At 39.4% G+C, this 19,049-nt stretch overlaps 1 protein-coding gene across 1 annotated transcript in view; it reads right to left on the bottom strand.

Moving 5' to 3' along the window:
- PCSK5 (proprotein convertase subtilisin/kexin type 5) overlaps positions 1-19,049 on the bottom strand; it is a 364,026-nt gene that overhangs the window by 127,387 nt on the left and 217,590 nt on the right. Inside the window, exon 8 of the mRNA XM_004383285.2 lies at positions 1,704-1,916. Within this exon, the coding sequence (XP_004383342.1) occupies positions 1,704-1,916 (213 nt within the window). The remainder of the gene's footprint in view (positions 1-1,703; positions 1,917-19,049) is intronic.

Raw genomic sequence — 19,049 nt, forward strand, 5'->3', positions numbered from 1 at the left:
CCCACTGCCACTGAGTCAATTCTGACTCACGGGGACCCTACAGGACAGAGTAGAACTGCCCCATAGGGTTTCCAAGGAATGGCTGGTGGATTCGAATTGCCGACCTTTTGGTTAGAAGCCGAACTCTTAACCACTGCACCACCAGCACTCCAACGGTCCTATAATGAGGGTAAAATATCACAGCGGCATCATTTTCCTGCCAAGAGAGCCATAGTATTTCAAAACTTGCTGATCTCTGCATTTTCCCCTTTTGTATTTTACTTTGTGTAAAACTATGCTTATTGATGAATAATAGAGGTACTTAATGGCAGGTACACGTGTACATTTTTTAACCCTGTTATCATGGAGGAATTAGGGAAAGAAAAGGGAAAATGGGACATTTATATGAATACGCAGTTTTCACTGTAAATCAATCTATAATATGTAACTAAAGAAGGTAGTAAAGAGTAGCTGAGAAATCAAACATAAAAATGACATAATAACCAGCAGTAGAGAAGAATAGAATGGATGTGGGTTAGAATTGCATAAAGGAAGTAGTGTCCTGTCATCTGTATTTCCACCACCAAAGAAGGGTCAGGTGTGGCACTAGCAGAGTGAACTGAACTGTGTGAATTTGCAAGAACTAAAAGCAGGGTCTCTGGTAAATGCTACAAAGTATCACGGAGAGCAGTTTAAGCTCCACTTTAGAAAGGTAAATCCTGACTCTAAACTTAGACTCTGCAGCGTAGTGCTGGGTGTCCCGAAAGTCAGATCTTTTTTGAGCACCACTGTGCCGGGCACTGTGTTATGCACTTTTAATTTTTTTCCTGGTAATCTTTGTAATAATGCCTTGAATTACATACTGTTAAATGTCTCCATTTTACAAGAACACTGAGACACAAAGACGAAGTAATTTGCCCAGAGCTACCCAGTGAGTAAAGAGCACCATCGTGAAAGGAAAATTGCAGGCTTGTTCTGCAACCTGAGCTTGTAATCATTCTGTTGTTTGCCTAGAAAGCAGGGCATACTGGTAAGTTAGGAATCAATCAGGACTTCTGTGCTTCTTGTTCAGGTAAACTTTGTGCTCCTGTATTAGAAAACTACTTTTTGCATAAGTTTTATTCATGTTTAATATGAACAGTCTAAATGTAATAATTTCAAGTACCCTTATCTTTGGGAGCCTTGGTTGCACAATGGTTAAGAACTCCGCTGCTAACCAAAAGGTCAGCAGTTCAGATCTACCAGCCGCTCCTTGGAAACCCTATGGGGCAGTTCTACTCTGTCCTATAGAGCTGCTGTGAGTCAGAATTGACTCGACAGCACCTAACAACAACAACACTACCCTTATCGTACCTTTGTTTTTCCCACTCAGTTAGCTGTATTTAGAAACGGAAGCTCTGAGGACTGGGCTGAGAAAGTCAGATCTGGGTGCTAGTCTCTCTTCTGCCACTAACTCAGAACATGAACTTAGACCAACCATTTCATCCTCAATAAAAATGAAGCTTGATCATGTTCAGGGCCACAATGAATGCTGGAATGCAATGACCTGGACAACTGTTTTCAATTGACTTTGGTACCAGAAATGAGTTAAACATTTCAGCCAGGTGCACTGAGTAATCAGCTAATCAGCCACCTTCTATTTCCATATATATATCGTTCTCACTTTGCATTTCAAAATTAAAAGATAATAAATACGTCACAACAGACATGGAAATATCACATACTATTTTCTTATCGTAGGACTCTCCACTGCTGTAGGTTGTGGCCAGTGTGGATGAACACTCTTCCAGGTACCAAGGTTTCTTTCCGCTTTCAGCTGTGCTGCTGATGGAGATGGTGTAGATGCTATTGGTGTAGCCATCACAAGAGCAGTGGTCTTTGCTCCTTCCACCATTTCCTGATGCCCAGACAAAAACGGAGCCGAGGCCTCTCCGCCCCTGTTCACAAATAGAAGAAGTTAAATGATAGTGTGGAAACATGAGGATCACAGACTCTAGAAGCAGAGAACATCAAAGTCAACGGGGCAAAATCCAATATTTCTAGGAGAGGTGTAGTAGTATTTTGATAATATGCTGGATTCAAGCTGCTTTTGGGGGTAAGGGGAGTTGCTTTTAGGAACTAAAAGAAATAATTCTTTCACATGATATAATGGTAGAAGTAACAGAAACACCAATGATGATGATAATAATGGGTAAATTTATTAGGCACCTACCATGTGCTGAGCACAATTCTAAGTACTTTATATGAATCAGGTTTAATTCTTTCAACAACCTGTGAAATTGGTACGATTTTTAACCTCACTGTATACATGAGAATCTGAGGTACAGAAGTTAAGTAACGCCCCTAAGGGCACATAGCTAGTAACTGATGGGGCCAAAATTTGAACAAAGACTGTAAGACACGAGAGTTAGAATAATATTAGTTGTAATTGTTGTCGTCACATATTGCTTGAAATCTCTACATCCACCCTAAACTGGGTGGTATTATGCATTTCCATTTTACATATGAGGACCATGAGGTATCCAACTCGTTGCTGTAGAGTCGATTCTGACTCACAGAGACACTACAGGACAGAGTGGAACTGCCCCATAGTGTTTCCAAGGAGCGGCTGGTGGATTCCAACTGCCTACCTTTTGGTTAGCAGCTGAGCTCTTAACCACTCTGCAACTAGGGCTCCATACATGAGGTACACGGGTTACATATCTAGCCCACAACCATAATCAGTGAAGGGCAGAAGCAAGTGCAAACTGTGTGCTTCCTTCTAGACCTATCTCTCCTATGCATACTGGAGATATGAGGGATGTTAATGGATGTTACCAAAAACAAAAGGATTTCAAGATCAAATATAATCGGGAAATCAAGAGTTAAACAAAATTAAACAAGCTTCTTTATTACAGAAATTCTAAGGGCCTTTAAATAAGTGAACTTTCATTGCAAATCTCTATGAGGGGGACATAGTCTAAGGTACTTTACAAATATATGTGACCATGGACACCTTCTTCAACCAGAACATAACTTGTCTTACAATGCTAGGAGATGGAGTCTCATTCTTTATGCCAAAACTTGGTTTTTTGTTTTTTTGTTTTTTTTAAAAAAAGGATAACTAAATGACTTTCTTAAGATCATAAAATAATTAAGGAATAGAAGCAAAGTAGAATGCAGAACTAATAAAGCAAAGCGACTATTTGTTCCTATAAGATGAGGTCTTCAGGATAAAAAAAGAAATAAGTCAAAGTGAAGAGTATTGCTGGGGATAATTACAGTTGAATCCCTGAGAAATTTCATCATTTTAGAACTAGAAGGCACATTGGAGGATATGCAGGCCAAATACATTCTTTTGTAATTAAGGAACCAAAGTTACACAGCCAGTGATGGCTGAGCCTCCTTCTGCCTCCCAGGCCCTGCTTTCTCTATTTTCAGGTGGAAGGAAAATTTTTGGGATATTGTCTTGGAATTTCTTGAAAAAGGGCCAAGAGAAGAGAGACTACAAAGAATATGGAATATACATGACAAACTCTTTCTAACCTTGAATCTTCAAGGAATAGAATATTTACCACATGATTTGATTGATCCAGACATAGAATTCTTTTGTCCTTCAAAGTGGAAAAATGTAATATGAGTACACAGGAATGGGAAAAACTCATGAAGAGAGAAGGGGAGGAACTCCTCGATTACTACTGCTGGGCCTGGTTTACCATCCATTAATTCCCCATTAAGATATTCATGAAACATAGGTAAGGATGGAAAAATTATCAAACCATTACAAACTTAGCATCTTGTTCAGTGCTCTGACAATCAGGAGGAATTACTATACCTATGGTGTGGGTCTACCATTCAACTGTCAATTCATCATACTGTGATGGCTTGTGTGTTACTATGATGTGGGAAGCTATGCCAAAAGTATTTCAAACTCCAGCAGGGTCATCCATGGTGGACAGATTTTAGCAGAGCTTCCAGACTCAAACAGACTAGGAAGAAAGGCGTGGTGGTCTATTTCCAAAACTTAGCCAATGGAAATCTTATGGATCATAACAGAACATTGTTTGATGCACTTGCTTTGAACGTGTCATCAGGAAGGCTCAACTGCTAGAGAAGGACATCATGTTTGGTGAAGTAGAGGGCCAATGACGGCACGGGAGACCTTTGGTGAGATAGATGTATTGCACAATAGCCACAGTGATGGACTTGAACATGCTGGTAATCCTGAGGATGACACAGGACCAGGCAATGTTTTGTTTCGTTGTGCATAAGGCTGCTGAAAGTCAGAGTCAACTCAACAGCAGCCATCCATCTACCCGTCTCTACCTACCTACTTACCTACCTAGCTATCTATCATCTATCTGTCTATCTATGATGTGGGTGGCCAGATTGAAAAATCCTGGTGACTAGCTCTTGGGTAGACCTCAGAGATAGAAAATCACTGTCAGAGAAGAAGGAAGGAAGTCCGAATCACCACCAATAACGTGCCTTCTCTCTCAGACACTGAAGGGCTGTGCTGCAGGCAAAATACATGATCACGCTGGAGCCTGACTTGAAAAGTCAACAGAACACATGAGATAGCACAAAAACCCACCTGGCTGAAACAGCATCTTAACAGATGGTAGATTAAGAACCACAAACCAATAAAAAAGCCTATATTGTACAGTCACATTTACATCTCTCTCTAAAATTATGTCTCTGTGCATAAATGATATTTTAAAAGAATATTTTAAAAGGGGAAATATTTTAATGGGAGAAAGGGGGAATCACTGTTTAGAAAGCAGTGAGTTTCTGTTCACGGTGATGGAGAATTTGGCAATGATTATTAGTGATGACGGGAGCCCTGGTGGTGCAGGGGTTAAGAGCTATGGCTGCTAACCAAAAGGTCAGCAGTTCAAATTCACCAGCTACTCCTTGGAAACCCTATGGGGCAGTTCTATTCTGTCCTATAGGGTCACTATGAGTCGGAATTGACATGATGGCAACGAGGTTTTATTAGTGATAATTGCACAACATGATTAATGTAATCGATAGCACTAACTTGTACATGTGAAAAAATGTTGAATTGGCAAATGTTGTGTTATATATATTTTACCACAGTAAAAAAAAATCAATAAGAGAATATTCAGAAGGTAGTTTTATGTTCACTATGTATTTAAAATATGTTGCTGTTGTTAGGTGCCATTGAGTTGGCTCCAATTCATGGAATAGAATGAAACATTACCCAGTCCTATGCCACATTCATGATCATTGGTATGTTTGAGACCATTGCTGTGGCTACTGTATAGGATACAAAATTATATCGTATGGCCTCAGTTTAGAAAAACAAGTTAATGTGTATGTGTGTAAATCAATATATATGTGCATAGTAATGTAGTCACAATGTAACTGAAGTTATCCTGCTTGGTAAGATTAGAAAAGATTTTTATTTTTATACCATCCTTCAATGATCACCTATTATTTTTATAAACAGAAACAAAGACATTTATCCCTCTACTTAGACGGAAAACACAGTGCCAATTCTCAAGAGATAGTTTCTTTTACTTGAAGATCAAAAGAGGCTTTACACATAGAAGGTACATTGTGTACTACAAACAAAGAGGCTAACATTTATAGACACTTACTATGTGTCAAGCACTGTACAAACATTATTCTACACAATCCACATCTATATTATCATCATTTTACTAGGGGAGCAAACTAGGGCTCAGAAATGCTCACTAATGCCAGAATCAGACCTCAAAAAATTACTGGAGCAAAGCCTGAGCTCTAACCCTTCAATAGCCTTCTTTTGGGTAATGGTAGCTGGACTGTTTACAGCGAAATCTCCCGTGTCTTCACTGAACCTTGGCACCAGGATCTAAATGCAGACGAACCACCAAGCTCTCTCCAGGCGTGTTGGTAGAACTGGAGCTGATGAAGAAAGGAGGCATTGCCCTCTCTTAAGCATTCTACCTTATTAGATCAAGAGGTAGGGCGTAGGTTCTGACCCAAAACTCCCCTTGGAAACCCTGACCAGACAGACACTTCCTCAGCAGTATGATCACAAGTCTTTCTATTCTGGTAGCGTCCATACATGACATCACTATTGGAGGAACAAGTATGTCACTGAAGGGTCCTTTGGAGAGCCACTGAGTTGAGAGAGCAGTGGGTTGTTGCTGGCCTGGAAGTCTCCCTCCTACACAGAGGTGATATTTTTACATCAAATAGGTCCCAATGGCAAACAAATAATTTGAGGAGAATTTAAAGAGGGGACTATTTTACAATCATGCAGGGTGAAAGGAAAACACATAGGACAGTGTGGAGTACCATGCCCAGGTCTGAAGGGGACTGGGGAGAGGGGGTTACTGGACCTGGAGACAGAAGTGTTGAGAAGAACTGAGAACTGGTCAGGGGACATGCCAACCCATGTTGTTCTTCAAGGAGGAGTCCAAGAAAATACACACTGAGACCCCAGTCTCTTCCTCCCTCTCTCCCATCTCTTGCCAGTGTGCCCCCATTGACCAAGTTCCACCAGAAGCCAGAGGTCCTGGGAACCCATAGATACAGGTCATATAGGTCAGTGTCCCGGCGCACGGACATTGTGGAGAGAAGAGGAGAGTTAATCTGGAGGGTCAAATCGGAGACATAAAGCATAGTCCTTCAGGTGAGAGGATTAGAGAAAGGATGATCTCCCCTGCCTCCTCCATGGAGGTTACAGAATATGCAGAGGCTTTTATTGTTCTATCCACGAGGCAATCAGAGGTTTATGTATGTGTGTATATTTTACGATTAAAGTCCCAGAAAGAAACAGATGGAATTTGTGGGCTGAAAAATGCCACAGACAGATGCTAAAGATCCATGGGGTTAATCTGAAGCAATTAGCAATTCAAAGATTTATTTACTACAGATGCACAGGGGGTTTTCATTAGTTTGCAATATTCAGAATCCAAAACATACGTGGGAAAAAAAATCTGAACATTTCTCCAAAATTCAGAGTAATTTAAGAATTAAACTTTAATGTGGTGTATAGGGAGAAGGAAGAGGGGGCGGGCAAAATACTGTAAAGAGAAAAGAATTTGGAGACACATATTTTCCTAAAGTGTAAGACATAATGACATTTATTAGTTTGGTGAAGTACTGCGATTGCAATTGCTTATTTAATAGGGCTTTAGTTGAGGAAAGAAAGAAAAAAAAAAACCAAACTCCAACTGAATTGAGTGCTAAATTAAAAGTAAACTTAAGGCAAAATGTATTGTGAAATTCACCCAGGACTCATGGGAATGAACTCTAAATGTTCTCTTTCACTGTATGTATAAATGTGCATGTATTTCTTATAACATTTGCCCTACAAAAATCAGTTTATAATACTCCATAAGCATTGTGATTAAAGGACAGAAGGAAACTGGATTTTCTTGTGGTTCAGAAGATCAGAAAAGGCCACTGGATTACCAATTAAGTTGTATATCCCAAGTTTTGAGAGCTGTAGAGTTTGGTGGAGCTTAATTTCTTTCTTCAAAATGTTATGATAATTTTTAAGCTAATGCAGTCAGATGTTATTTGGCATTTTAATCTTACCTTCTTCTATAGTGCTTAGAAAGTATTCTTAAAGGTGTATTAATAAGTGACTAGAGGCTTCTTGCAATACAAAAGTAGGAATAAAAATAATAACATCTCTTGAATATAAATTAATACTGCACTAGGTGCTTACACATATATTAGTAAGATAAAGACCAGGAAGATAGATATTATATTCATTTATTCAGATTGGGAGACTGAGTCTCATAATATTAAGAAACATGCCCAGTATCATACAACTAGTATGCAGTGGAGATAAGAGGTGGAGACCCCACACAGTCTGATCAGAATCTGTGTATCTGTATGTGTTGACATGAAAACCAAAAACCAAACCAACAGCTGTCAAGTGGATTCCAACTCATGGTGACCCCATGTGTGTCAGAGTAGAACTGTGCTCCACAGGGCTTCCAATGGCTGATTTTTCAGAAGTAGATTGCCAGGCCTTTCTTCTGAGGTGCCTCTGGTTTGACTTGAACTTCCAACCTTTCCGTTAACAGCAGAGCACGTTAACCGTTTGCACCATAGTCATGTCATGGCTATGTCAACATGAAAAGACACAATAAAATGGCTTTAGGATGGAGAACTTCTATATATCTGTGATGTCTTCCAAGCATAGCCTGAATTCTTAAGTAACCAAAGCCCTTCGCTGTTCCTCTCCCCTCCTGTCAGTGAGGGAAAACACAGTCCTCTCTATAAGCTCTTCCATATGTGGTTCATGGATAAGGGACTTCAGGCTGGGAGAGTGTGGAAAGGGACAAGGATACTTACATTGACTCAGTAGCTGACATATGAAGAGAATGCTGTTCAGCTTTTTAAAGCTCAAGAGCATTCTGACTAGCATTTCCAGAATAAATCTTTTTCCTCAAAGGAGCTAGCAAGCTTCATTGAAAGAAATATGTCTGGTCTAGAAACATAATATAAAGGCAAAGAAACAAAAGCAAAAAACACAAAAATGCTTTTTTAAAGGATTTGTAGTGCTCATATAAAATGCTCAGTCTAGAATTCTAGAATATTGCTTTTATAAGAAATACTTAATAAATTTTTGAATCATTATCACAAATATGACAAATGATTCAAGTGAAAATGAAATCTTCTTGAAAAGAAATTTAATCCATAAATGAAAACATTTATGACGCCATGGAGACTCAACTGGTGTCACTGGAGAGCCTTCATGGGGATGTACGGAGAGAACGAAGTCATGGTGCATAAGTGATACGACGTCTTTGGAACAGAGCTTGCAGGACAGAATGGTGCTATCTAAAGCTTAAGAACTGTTTCCTCTATCTGTTCATTTGGGTAAGATGGGCTATGTGTAGAGATATTAATTAAATGAAGTTGAACTGGACCCAGAGAATAAAGTGGGATATGCTTTCCTCTCCCCCTTCACAAGAAAAAAGGGAACAGAATGACATTAATATGAGAGTTTTTAAAAGAGTGAAAGAAGAAGCCCTTGGCCTCTGGGGGTTAGGAATCCGAAGTCCAATTTCTGTTTTTGTCATAAACAATCCTACGAAAGTTGCTAAATGTATCTGTCCACAGGGTCCTATCTGGAAAATAAGCATCCAGGACTGTTACTTTCTATAATTTACTCCATAAATCGGAATGTCCAATGTAAAGAGGATATAAAAGTTTTCACTTGATTTTTTGTCTGCTGTTGGAATATATAATTATTCTGCTCTCAGAGTAACTAAGGTAAATGGAGAAATTACTTTATGTATTAAAACAAACGAACAAACAAAAAAACAGCTGCCGTCAAGTTGATTCTGACTCATGGAAACCCCATGTGTGTCAGAGTAGAGCTGTACTCCTCAGGGTTTTCAGGGGCTGATTTTTTGGAAGTAGCTAGCCAGGCCTTTCTTCCGAGGTGCCTCAGAAGAAACAGCAGCAGAGGTATTGCCTTCTCCTGAGCATTCTTCCTTATTAGGTCATACGGTAGGAGATTGGTTCTAACCCAAAACTCCCGTTAGAAACTCTAACCAGAGAGAGGCTCCCTCAGAAATATGACTATAAGTTTTTCTATTCTGGCGGCATCCAACCTTTTGGTTAGCAGCCGAGCATGTTAACCATTTGCATTACCCAGGGACTCCACTGTATGTATTAATTAACTGTAATTAAATATGGTTTATTTAGTAATTTGAGTGCAGCCAACACTTAAGTACTTCCACTTTTTTCCAAGCAAAAATTCCAGGATTGGACATGCTTAACCAATGGAAAGCAACAGCTTCACAAAGACGACTTCAACAGCTGAAGCTCACACACGAGCGTGTCCGCCAGCTCCTCTGCTGATGTCCAGCACTTCCCTCAGCCCAGCTCCGGCCTCTGTTGCTGTTCTCAATCCTTCTGTCCCTGCTTTAGCCTCTCAGCTGCCAGCCTGCCCAGGCAGGTCTACATCAGACTGGGAGGAAGGACCATCTGAATGTCCACAGACTGACTTACAAATATCACTCTGTGGGGTGTCTTCACTGCTCATGCTAACTCTACTTAGCCTGCCAAATATGAGTGAATGAGAGAAAGATCTAAAATACAAATGCAGTTATTTTCTAGTTCTCCACCAAAAAAAAAAGAAAGAAAACGTACTAAAAGTGGCTCCAAGAACGCTTTTGTGAATAATACTCTATTCCTCCCTGTCTTCCTGCCATTTTCCATGTGACAGGTCTTTTTCCTCCACTTTCTCCCCATCACAATCTTACCCACCTTTTCAGTCCCTAAATTAGGTGTTCTGTATTCTGACCTGTTATGTACACAATACGTAATTAAGCATTTTTTATGTTCTATTGACTTTTTAATAATAAACTGGGAATTCATGATGCAGTTTTAGCTGCATATTAATTCTACCATGCACAAATTAAAATCCATTTTATTTGCTTCCTGAGGATATCAAATGTTGTCGAATTCACTTTTAGAGAAATAGAGAGCCTAATGATTATGAGATAGACTTCTGGTGAGCACAGTTGGAAGAAGTGCTGGTAAAAATAACAAAATTTTAAAATTTATAACTGACATTTAATATCTTCTCACAATATTCCTCATGTTTTAGCCTATGAATGGCTGCGTGTTGCACTGAATTCAGCTCAGTTTTCTAAAGGGACACTTGGACATGGTGAGTAATGGGGCGAAAAACTAGTGTAAGAAATAATTAATCAAAGCTGCAAATACAGAACACCCTCACACTCAAGTTCCTGATAAACACCTACTTTTATGTTTATTACTTGAATAGAAAGAAGAAAAAAACAAGATGAGAAGCTTATCTACCATATATGTCAGAATATAAATTCCATAGTGCATCAACTCACTAAAAGCTTAGTAGAATGAATCTTGTTATCAAAGCTGCCCTTTCTTCAGAAGGGTAGATACTGAGGGCTTGTGGACAGAACGCGTAAGTGCCCAACCGTGGGACCTTTGGCTTATGACAGCAGTATTATAACGGTGTGGATTTCTTTTATTGTGTTTATTTTTCAGAGTCTAATTGGAAGAAGAAAATCAGTCATTCAGGGAAAAAGGGTGGCAGAATATCTCTAAGGAAACAAAAACAGGTGTGCCTACTAATGGAAATAGATACGCTTTCATGCAGAGTACTTAATTCCTATTTATCTTTAGCTACACTACTCATTTAGGAATTGTACATAGTAAAAATTCTAAGGCTGGATAATGTGCCATGTCTATTATTTAAAGTTGGACAAGACCTCATAAGGTTCATTCAGTCCAATTTCAAATTTTTCTACGTAAGGAGATGAATGTAATCCATTAGAAAATGGATTGTGATCCATAAGAACACAAAGTTTGCAGAGCCAGTGAAGTTTGCAGACCAGTGAAGTTTGCAGAGCCAGCAACTGGCAGGGCTGGGACCAGAATGAACCAATTCTCCCAACACCCTTCCCAGTTCAGAGCTCCCAGTGATCAGCACTAGCTCGAGGGGTTCCTAAAAAATGCGTAACAACACGGTTTAGGAAAAAACTGTTTAACAACAGTGGATTAGGCAAAAACAAACAAACAAACAAACAAAAAACCAAAACCCAAAACAAAACCTCCCTTATCTCATTTGCCAAATCAGCAACTCCAGAATAATTGTTTGTTTTTAATGTTCTATCAATGGCCCATTCATTATCTTATTCATCTTACTCCCCCCTTTTTCCTCAGACCCCGTCTTCTTCATCTGACTCACAGACGCCTGAGCGACACTCAGATTATTATTTTCTTCTGGTCACTCCCTCAGGCCTCCATGCTTCGAGCCCAGTATGAGCTGTTTTCCCATGGCATGGGCACCACCGCTAACTGTGGTGGGGAGGTGGAGCATGGAGACTAGGTTTCTTAATTCCTCATGACAAGCTGCTCTCTGCAGTTTGAAAAGTACATCTGTATTTCATATGACCTCTTAAATAATCCCCAGAAGCAATTAACAGCATCAACACATCTGTTTTAGGTACTTCCACCACTGCAGCATGCCCCCTGTTCTCTTACTTGCCAAAAGTTTCTGCATCTTTGATCATCACCGAGCAAAGGCAAAATCATGCTCATACTTTCAGGGGGACCAGGTTTATGAAACTGAGAAGGACATTTCCAACAGAATCATTAATTACCTGTTTTGAAACTGCCCAGAAATGTACCATCACCTCTAAATTCCTAGGGTGAAATAAAAGTTGGAAAAATTCCTTTCACAGAGAATAAAAACATTTATTATCAACAGGAGCATGCAAGGAATTTACTGTACATGTTTGGAAAGGCATTTGGAAAAGAAGGGTCACTCCAGCAGTCATGAAAGGTTTTTACTCTTTTCTGAAGTTAGCTCTGGGTTGCGGAACACCTCACTGTCGACTGGTTCCAACTGCCAGCTCAACTCCTAGAAGGTAAACAAGCTGTGCCTCTCCAGAGCCTCTACCACCTGAAGCAATACCTTGACTCTACAGTAGCAGCTCACAACATTTCCGCAACATAGAAAATCAGCCCTTTGCGTTTTCTTCCCATAAACACAATCCTGCCTTAAAACAAATATAATGCATGTGAGTAAAGTGCTCCTTAGAACAATCATCTGCATGAGATCAAAGGGACAACACAGGCCCAAAAGCAAAGATGAGAAGGCAGGAAGGGGCAGGAAACCCGGAAGAATAGAAATGGGGAACTCAGGGTAGTAACGGCGAGAGTGCTGACACATTGCAGGGGTTGCAACCTATGTCATGGAACAATTTGTGTATTGAATGGGAAACTAATTTGCTCTGCAAATTAGCACAAATAAAAAAAAAATTATACTTTTGAAAAATGATGTGTTTAATGAGATAAAAACGACAATTGGTATTTTGTTATTGTTAGCTCCTATTAAGCTGGCCCCCAACATGATGACCCCATGCACAACAGGATAGGACTACTGTGATCCATAAGGTTTCCACTGGCTGATTCTTGGAAGTAGGTCACCAGGTCTTTCCTCCTAGTGTGTCTTAGTCTGGAAGCTCTGTTGAAACCTGTTCAGCATCATAGCAACACGCAAACACCACTGACAGACGGGTAGTGGCTGCACAAGAGGTGCATAGGCCAGTAATTGAACCCCAGTCTCCTGCATGGAAGGTGAGAATTCTACCACTGAACCACCACTGCCCTCCCAATTAGCTCGTATTATTTGTCAGACTCTGTGGTGGATGCTCTCAGGGCCTTAAAGACATATCAAAAGAGGCTCTTCCTCGGAGGAGGAGACTGGTTGCTGGTCTGAACGCTTTATATGTGAAGTCTCAATCAGTCTTCACAATGACTCCATGAAGTAAGTATTATCATAGACTTTCTCAAGGAAATGGAGGCTCAGATAGCTTAGTAACTTGGCCCAGGGCAAATAACTAGAGTGTAACCAAACTGAGATTTTAATACAGGTTTTTGTGACTTCATGGTTTGTACTCTCTGTATCATCCCAGGCTGCATCCAAGGATGAAGAGAAAGAACCAACAATTCAGTAACGTGCAGAACTTCTCTATTAGTTGTCTAAATGATATGTGCTCCAGGAATTCAGAGCAGGGAGATAACCCTGTTGCAGCATTCACTTTCACTATAATTATGAACATAATTATAGCCACCATTGACTGACAGCTGGCCATGCACGGATAAGCTTGTAGGTTGACTCGGCAAGAGCTGATATCACACAGCCCGGGGGTCAGAGCACAGGCTTTGGAAAAAGATGGACGTGAGTCTGAATCACAGTCATGCCTCTTTCTTTCTTACTTTGTTTAAATTTCTTAAACTTTTTTAATGGAAAATTTCAAAATGACATAGAAGAAAATGATATGATGAACTTTCATATACCCATTACTCAGCTTTAACAAATTAGTAACATTTTGCCAAGTTTGTTTCATCTTTTTCCTTTCACATTTGCTGTTTTTGGTGGTGTTGGAATATTTTAAAGCAAATGCTGACATCACATCATTTTACCCATAAATACTTTAGTAAGTAATCCTAACAACAACAACAAAAAAAAACCCAAAAAACCAAACCTGTTGCTGTCGGTAGAGTTGTGTTTTTCATAACCCTAATGCCAGTATCATTCTTAACAACAAGACTTGGTTTCCAGATCTGTAAATTGGGTGAGTTCCTATGAGGCCCATCCCAATGCCTAACTCAACTGGCTATCAGAGTTAATAATCATAATGATGTTTAGAATCTTGAACATTAGATTTTATAGTTTTCATCTTAAAGATGAGGAATGTAGGCTCAGGCTAAGTGAAAAAAGTCTGCCATAAGAGTCATATATGCTTTCAAATCATTTGATATTATCAACTGCGTTCAAATTATCCTTATTTATTACCCAGTGGTCATTCTTCTCCAATTACCGCCAGGTTTGTTGAAGAAAATTGATCTGTCTGTCCTCCCCATCAGCTCTCTTAAATTTATATTTAAAATGACAGAAACTGAGGATTGGTATGGACCCTTAACTTGACTGAATCCAATCCCCATATCACTTTGTATCTTCCCTTATAACAGAGACATCCAGACTCTACTGGAAAAATCCCCAATGTTAGGAGCTCATGTACCTGACTAGACAGCCCAGTAGTCACTATAAACAAAACAAAACAGGACTGTTTGTAACCTACCTGGTTAATCCCCAAGGGGGTTATCTTAATAGAGGGATTTAGAATGGAATTTGCAAACCTTATACCACTCACAGAGTTAGTAACGAACCTAGAAACTAAAACTGAGAACAGGATGACAATAAATATTTGAAATCTGCCCCTACACAAGGCTAGAATACATCTGTACTCTTCATAAAAATATATCACAATTCACATTAATACTGTAATCTATATTTGATACTTGGGTGTCCAATAACTTTGTGAAGATTATTTAGGAGAGACACACATTTCTTTGTTTCCAAAATGGATGGTATTATATAGGGTCTGCTTGGTAAGTTCTATCTTAGCTTTGTTAAAGCTCTAAAAACACAGAGTTCTACCAGGAGATAAATCCTGAGGGAAGATTTTTAAAACAAACTCAAGTTAAACTCAATTTTCATTAAGTGGAACCAATTTTAAATAAACTCTCGTCTATCTTTGCCTACACATAAATGCTTCCAAAGTTTTACAACGTTGGCCAACTAATTTAATAGCAATCTGTCATTTGTTAAAATGCAAACTGGTACCAATCCTGCTACAGTTGGGTGCAGATTAGATAAAAACATATCCCTCCTAGGTAGAATTGGTTAATTTTATTATGATTATTATTACCACTTATATTATACAAGTTCATTATACCTCTTCTCGCCCCTCCTGATGAACATATGCCTTTAATTTAAGGGTGGAGAAACATGTGTGTACGCACAAATGTGTATGTAAGAGACAACGTGGACTGTAGAGTAAACTTCTGCTTTCAGCAAATTCCACTCAGCTGTAAAATCTGATGAATCAAAATGACCATTGATGATGTGGAGGGAAAGTACTAATCAGAATGCCCATCAAACGTCCAGGTTCTCACCTGGACTCCTGAATAAAGGAGTGAGATGGGATGGAGACCACAGTTCCAACAGGGAGATTAAGGGCCACTGACTCTGATTTCACTCACTCTTCTTCCCCATTTGTGCCACTGGCTGTGTTCTGTTCAGAATTCATTGGGGGCAGTCATGGACTGTGTGAATAGCAACGTCCCAGGGAAAGCTGGACCGCCCGAGTGGGAGGCCAAGGGTAAGTGCAGGCAGGGCAGCTGTTCGTCAGACATCCATCACTCGTCTCTCAGTTTGTCATACTCTGGTGGCTTGTGTATTGCTGTGATGCTGGAAGCTATGCCACTGGTATTTCAATACCACCAGGGTCACTTACGGTGGACAGGCTTCAGTGGAGCTTCCAGACTAAGACATTAGGAAGAAGGGCCTGGCAGTCTACTTCTAAAACAATTGGTCAGTGAAAACCTCATGAATAGCAGTGGAACACTGTCTGCTACAGTGCCAGAAGATGAGCCCCTTAGGTTGGAAGGGATTCAAAATATGACTGAGAAAGAGCTGCCTCCTCAAAGTAGAGTTGACCTTAATGACGTGGATGGAGTCAAGGTTTCGGGACCTTCATTTGCTGATGTGGCACTACTCAAAATGAGAAGAAACAGTAAACATACATTAACAATGAGAATGTGGAATGTACAAAGTATAAATCTAGGAAATTGGAAGTCATCAAAAATGAAATGGAACACATAAACATCAATATCCTAGGCATTAGTGGGCTGAAATGAACTGGTATTGGCCATTTTGAATCAGACAATAATATGGTCTACTATGCTGGGAATGAAAAAGAGGAATGGTGTAACATTCACTGTCAAAAAGAACATTTCAAGATCTATCCTGAAATACAGCTCTGTCAGTGATAGGATGATATCTATACGCCTACAAGGAAGACCAATTAATATGATTATTATTCAAATTTACGCACCAACCACCAAGGCCAAAGATGAAGAAACTGAAGATTTTTACCAACTTCTGCAGTCTGAAATTGATCAAACACGCAATCAAGATGCATTGATAATTACTGGTGATTAGAATACGGAAGTTGGAAACAAAGAAGAAGGGTCAGTAGTTGGAAAACACGACCTCGGTGATAGTAATGATGCCAGAGATCGCATGATAGCATTTTGCAAGACCAACGACCTATTAATTGGAAATACCTTTTTTCAACAACATAAATGGTGACTATACACATGGACCTTGCCATATGGAATACACAAGAATCAAACTGACTACATCTGTGGAAAGAGACTATGGAGAAGCTCAGTTTCATCAGTCAGAAGACCAGGGGCTGACTGTGGAACAGACCATCAGTTGCTCATATGCAAGTTCCAGTTGAAGCTGAAGAAGATCAAAACAAGTCCATGAGAGCCAAAGTACCACCTTGAATATATCTCACTAGAATTTGGAGACCATCTAAAGAATAGAGCTGATGAGTTGAACAGTAATGACTGAAGACCAGGCAAGTTGTGAGATGACATCAAGGACTTCATACATGAAGAAAGCAAAAGGTCATTAAAAAGCAGGAAAAAAAGAAAAGACCAAAATGGATGTCAGAAGAGACTCTGAAACTTGCTCTTGAAGGTAGAGTAGATAAAGAAAATGGAAGAAATGATGATGTAAAAGAGCTAAACAGAAGATTACAAAGGGCTGCTCAAGAAGACAAAGTAAAATATTATAATGAAATGTGCAAAGACCTGAAATTAGAAAACCAAAAGGGAAGAACATGCTCAGTATTTCTCAAGCTGAAAGAACTGAAGAAAAAAATTCAAGCCTCGAATTGCAATATTGAAAGATTCTACAGGGAAAATATTAAACAACACAGGAAGCATCAAAAGAAGATGGAAGGAATACTCAGAGTCACTGTACCAGAAAGAATTGGTTGACATTCAACTATTTCAGGAGGTAGCATATGATCAAGAACTGACGGTACTGAAGGAAGAAGTCCAAGCTGCACTGAAGGTATTGGTGAAAAACAAGGCTCCAGGAATTGACGGAATACCAACTGAAATGTTTCAACAAGTGGACGCAACGCTGGAAGCACTTACTCGTCTATGCCAAGAAATTTGGAAGACAGTTACCTGAACAACAGACTATTAGATGGATCTTGGCTGAAAGCAAAGAATACCATAAAGATGTTTACCTGTGTTTTATTGACTATGCAAAGGCATTCAACTGTGTAGATCATAACAAATTATGCATAACATTGTTTCATTCTGTTGTACGTGGGGTTGTTATGAGTTGGAACTGACTGGCCTGCACCTAATGACAATAACCCCAGACCTGCTAAATCAGTGTCAGGGGTTTGGGCCCTGGAATCTCTATTTTTGGTGCCTTGGGTAATTCTGTTTGAACCAAGGTCTGAGAACACTGCTCTGAGGTGTTGGACCAGAGTTAAGCCACCAGCAATGGGGCAAGGCTCAGGTGGAGGTAGCCACTGTAGATCACTGAGGCTGATAAGCTAAGTGAGACATAGTAAAAAGAAATTCAAAGCCGTGGTGTGGAATCAAAGATCATCCTGACTGTCCTGCTAAGAATCTGTAATCAGGAGTTAATATTGCATGATTTTCTAGATAACTGAGGAGAAAACTTGCTTTTTGTCTATAATAACAAGGTAATTTAAATAAAAGTCTTTGCCCATTATTTGGATGGTCACACAAAAAAAAAAAAAAAAAAAAAATCAACAATTCATTTGGGGAGCCTCGTTTACTAATTTCCAAAACCAAAGAACCCAAAGAAAACTGACCTGGACTTGAAAGTACACTTGTAGACAAAATGGCAAAGCAAACTCTATAAGCTCTGCTTCTAAAACATCTACATTGAGCTATGTGATTTCTCCAGAAGAAGACTAAGACAAATGCCAATCCAGTCCTTGGCACATACTTCAGAAATATTTCTTAAATAAAAAAATAAGGAAAGAACTGGTAACCAAATAAAGGCTTTTCTGATGATGGAAAAAGTAATAAGGAAAAGATTTGATTCCAAAGATTTGCTCTTTTTCTAAAAGATGTTATTAAAGACACTTGTTAGCAACTGTGAAATGCCATCAACACATCTCACGCCTGCTGAAGAATATCAATTGCACCAAGCCTTATTAAAGTTTAATAATCCAAATGGGACAAAAAGATGATTCCAAGGCAATCACACCGCACTACAATAAGTTTGGCTATGTTGTGCTATGTATTGTCTTTTTTACTGCTTACAAGATTCAGTACGTTGGAGGGACTTTGGGATTTTTCTTGCACTTTATTTAGAATATTTATTCATCATCATGTGGTGAGCTCCACAAAGACAAGGGCTGAGTGTTACCATCTTTTCCTTCCCACCTAGCACAGTGCCTGGAATATTGGTATTACCATTCAGTGAATGTCTCCTGAATGCAATCAGGAATAAACGAACGAATGAAGGGTATAGCAAATAAAACTTTCGGCTCTTAGCTTCTTATTCTGACACCAACCCTAGGGTCACCTATATCTGACACATTGTCGTCAGACTCAGTTGTTTTGTAAAATGATTTTCATATTTAGAACTGACCGTGTAGTTGAAGGAGCCCTGGTGGCACAGTGGTTAAGCGCATGGC

This window comes from Trichechus manatus, unplaced genomic scaffold, assembly GCF_000243295.1.
Source record: "Trichechus manatus latirostris isolate Lorelei unplaced genomic scaffold, TriManLat1.0 scaffold00107, whole genome shotgun sequence".
Taxonomy (NCBI): Eukaryota; Metazoa; Chordata; class Mammalia; order Sirenia; family Trichechidae; genus Trichechus; species Trichechus manatus.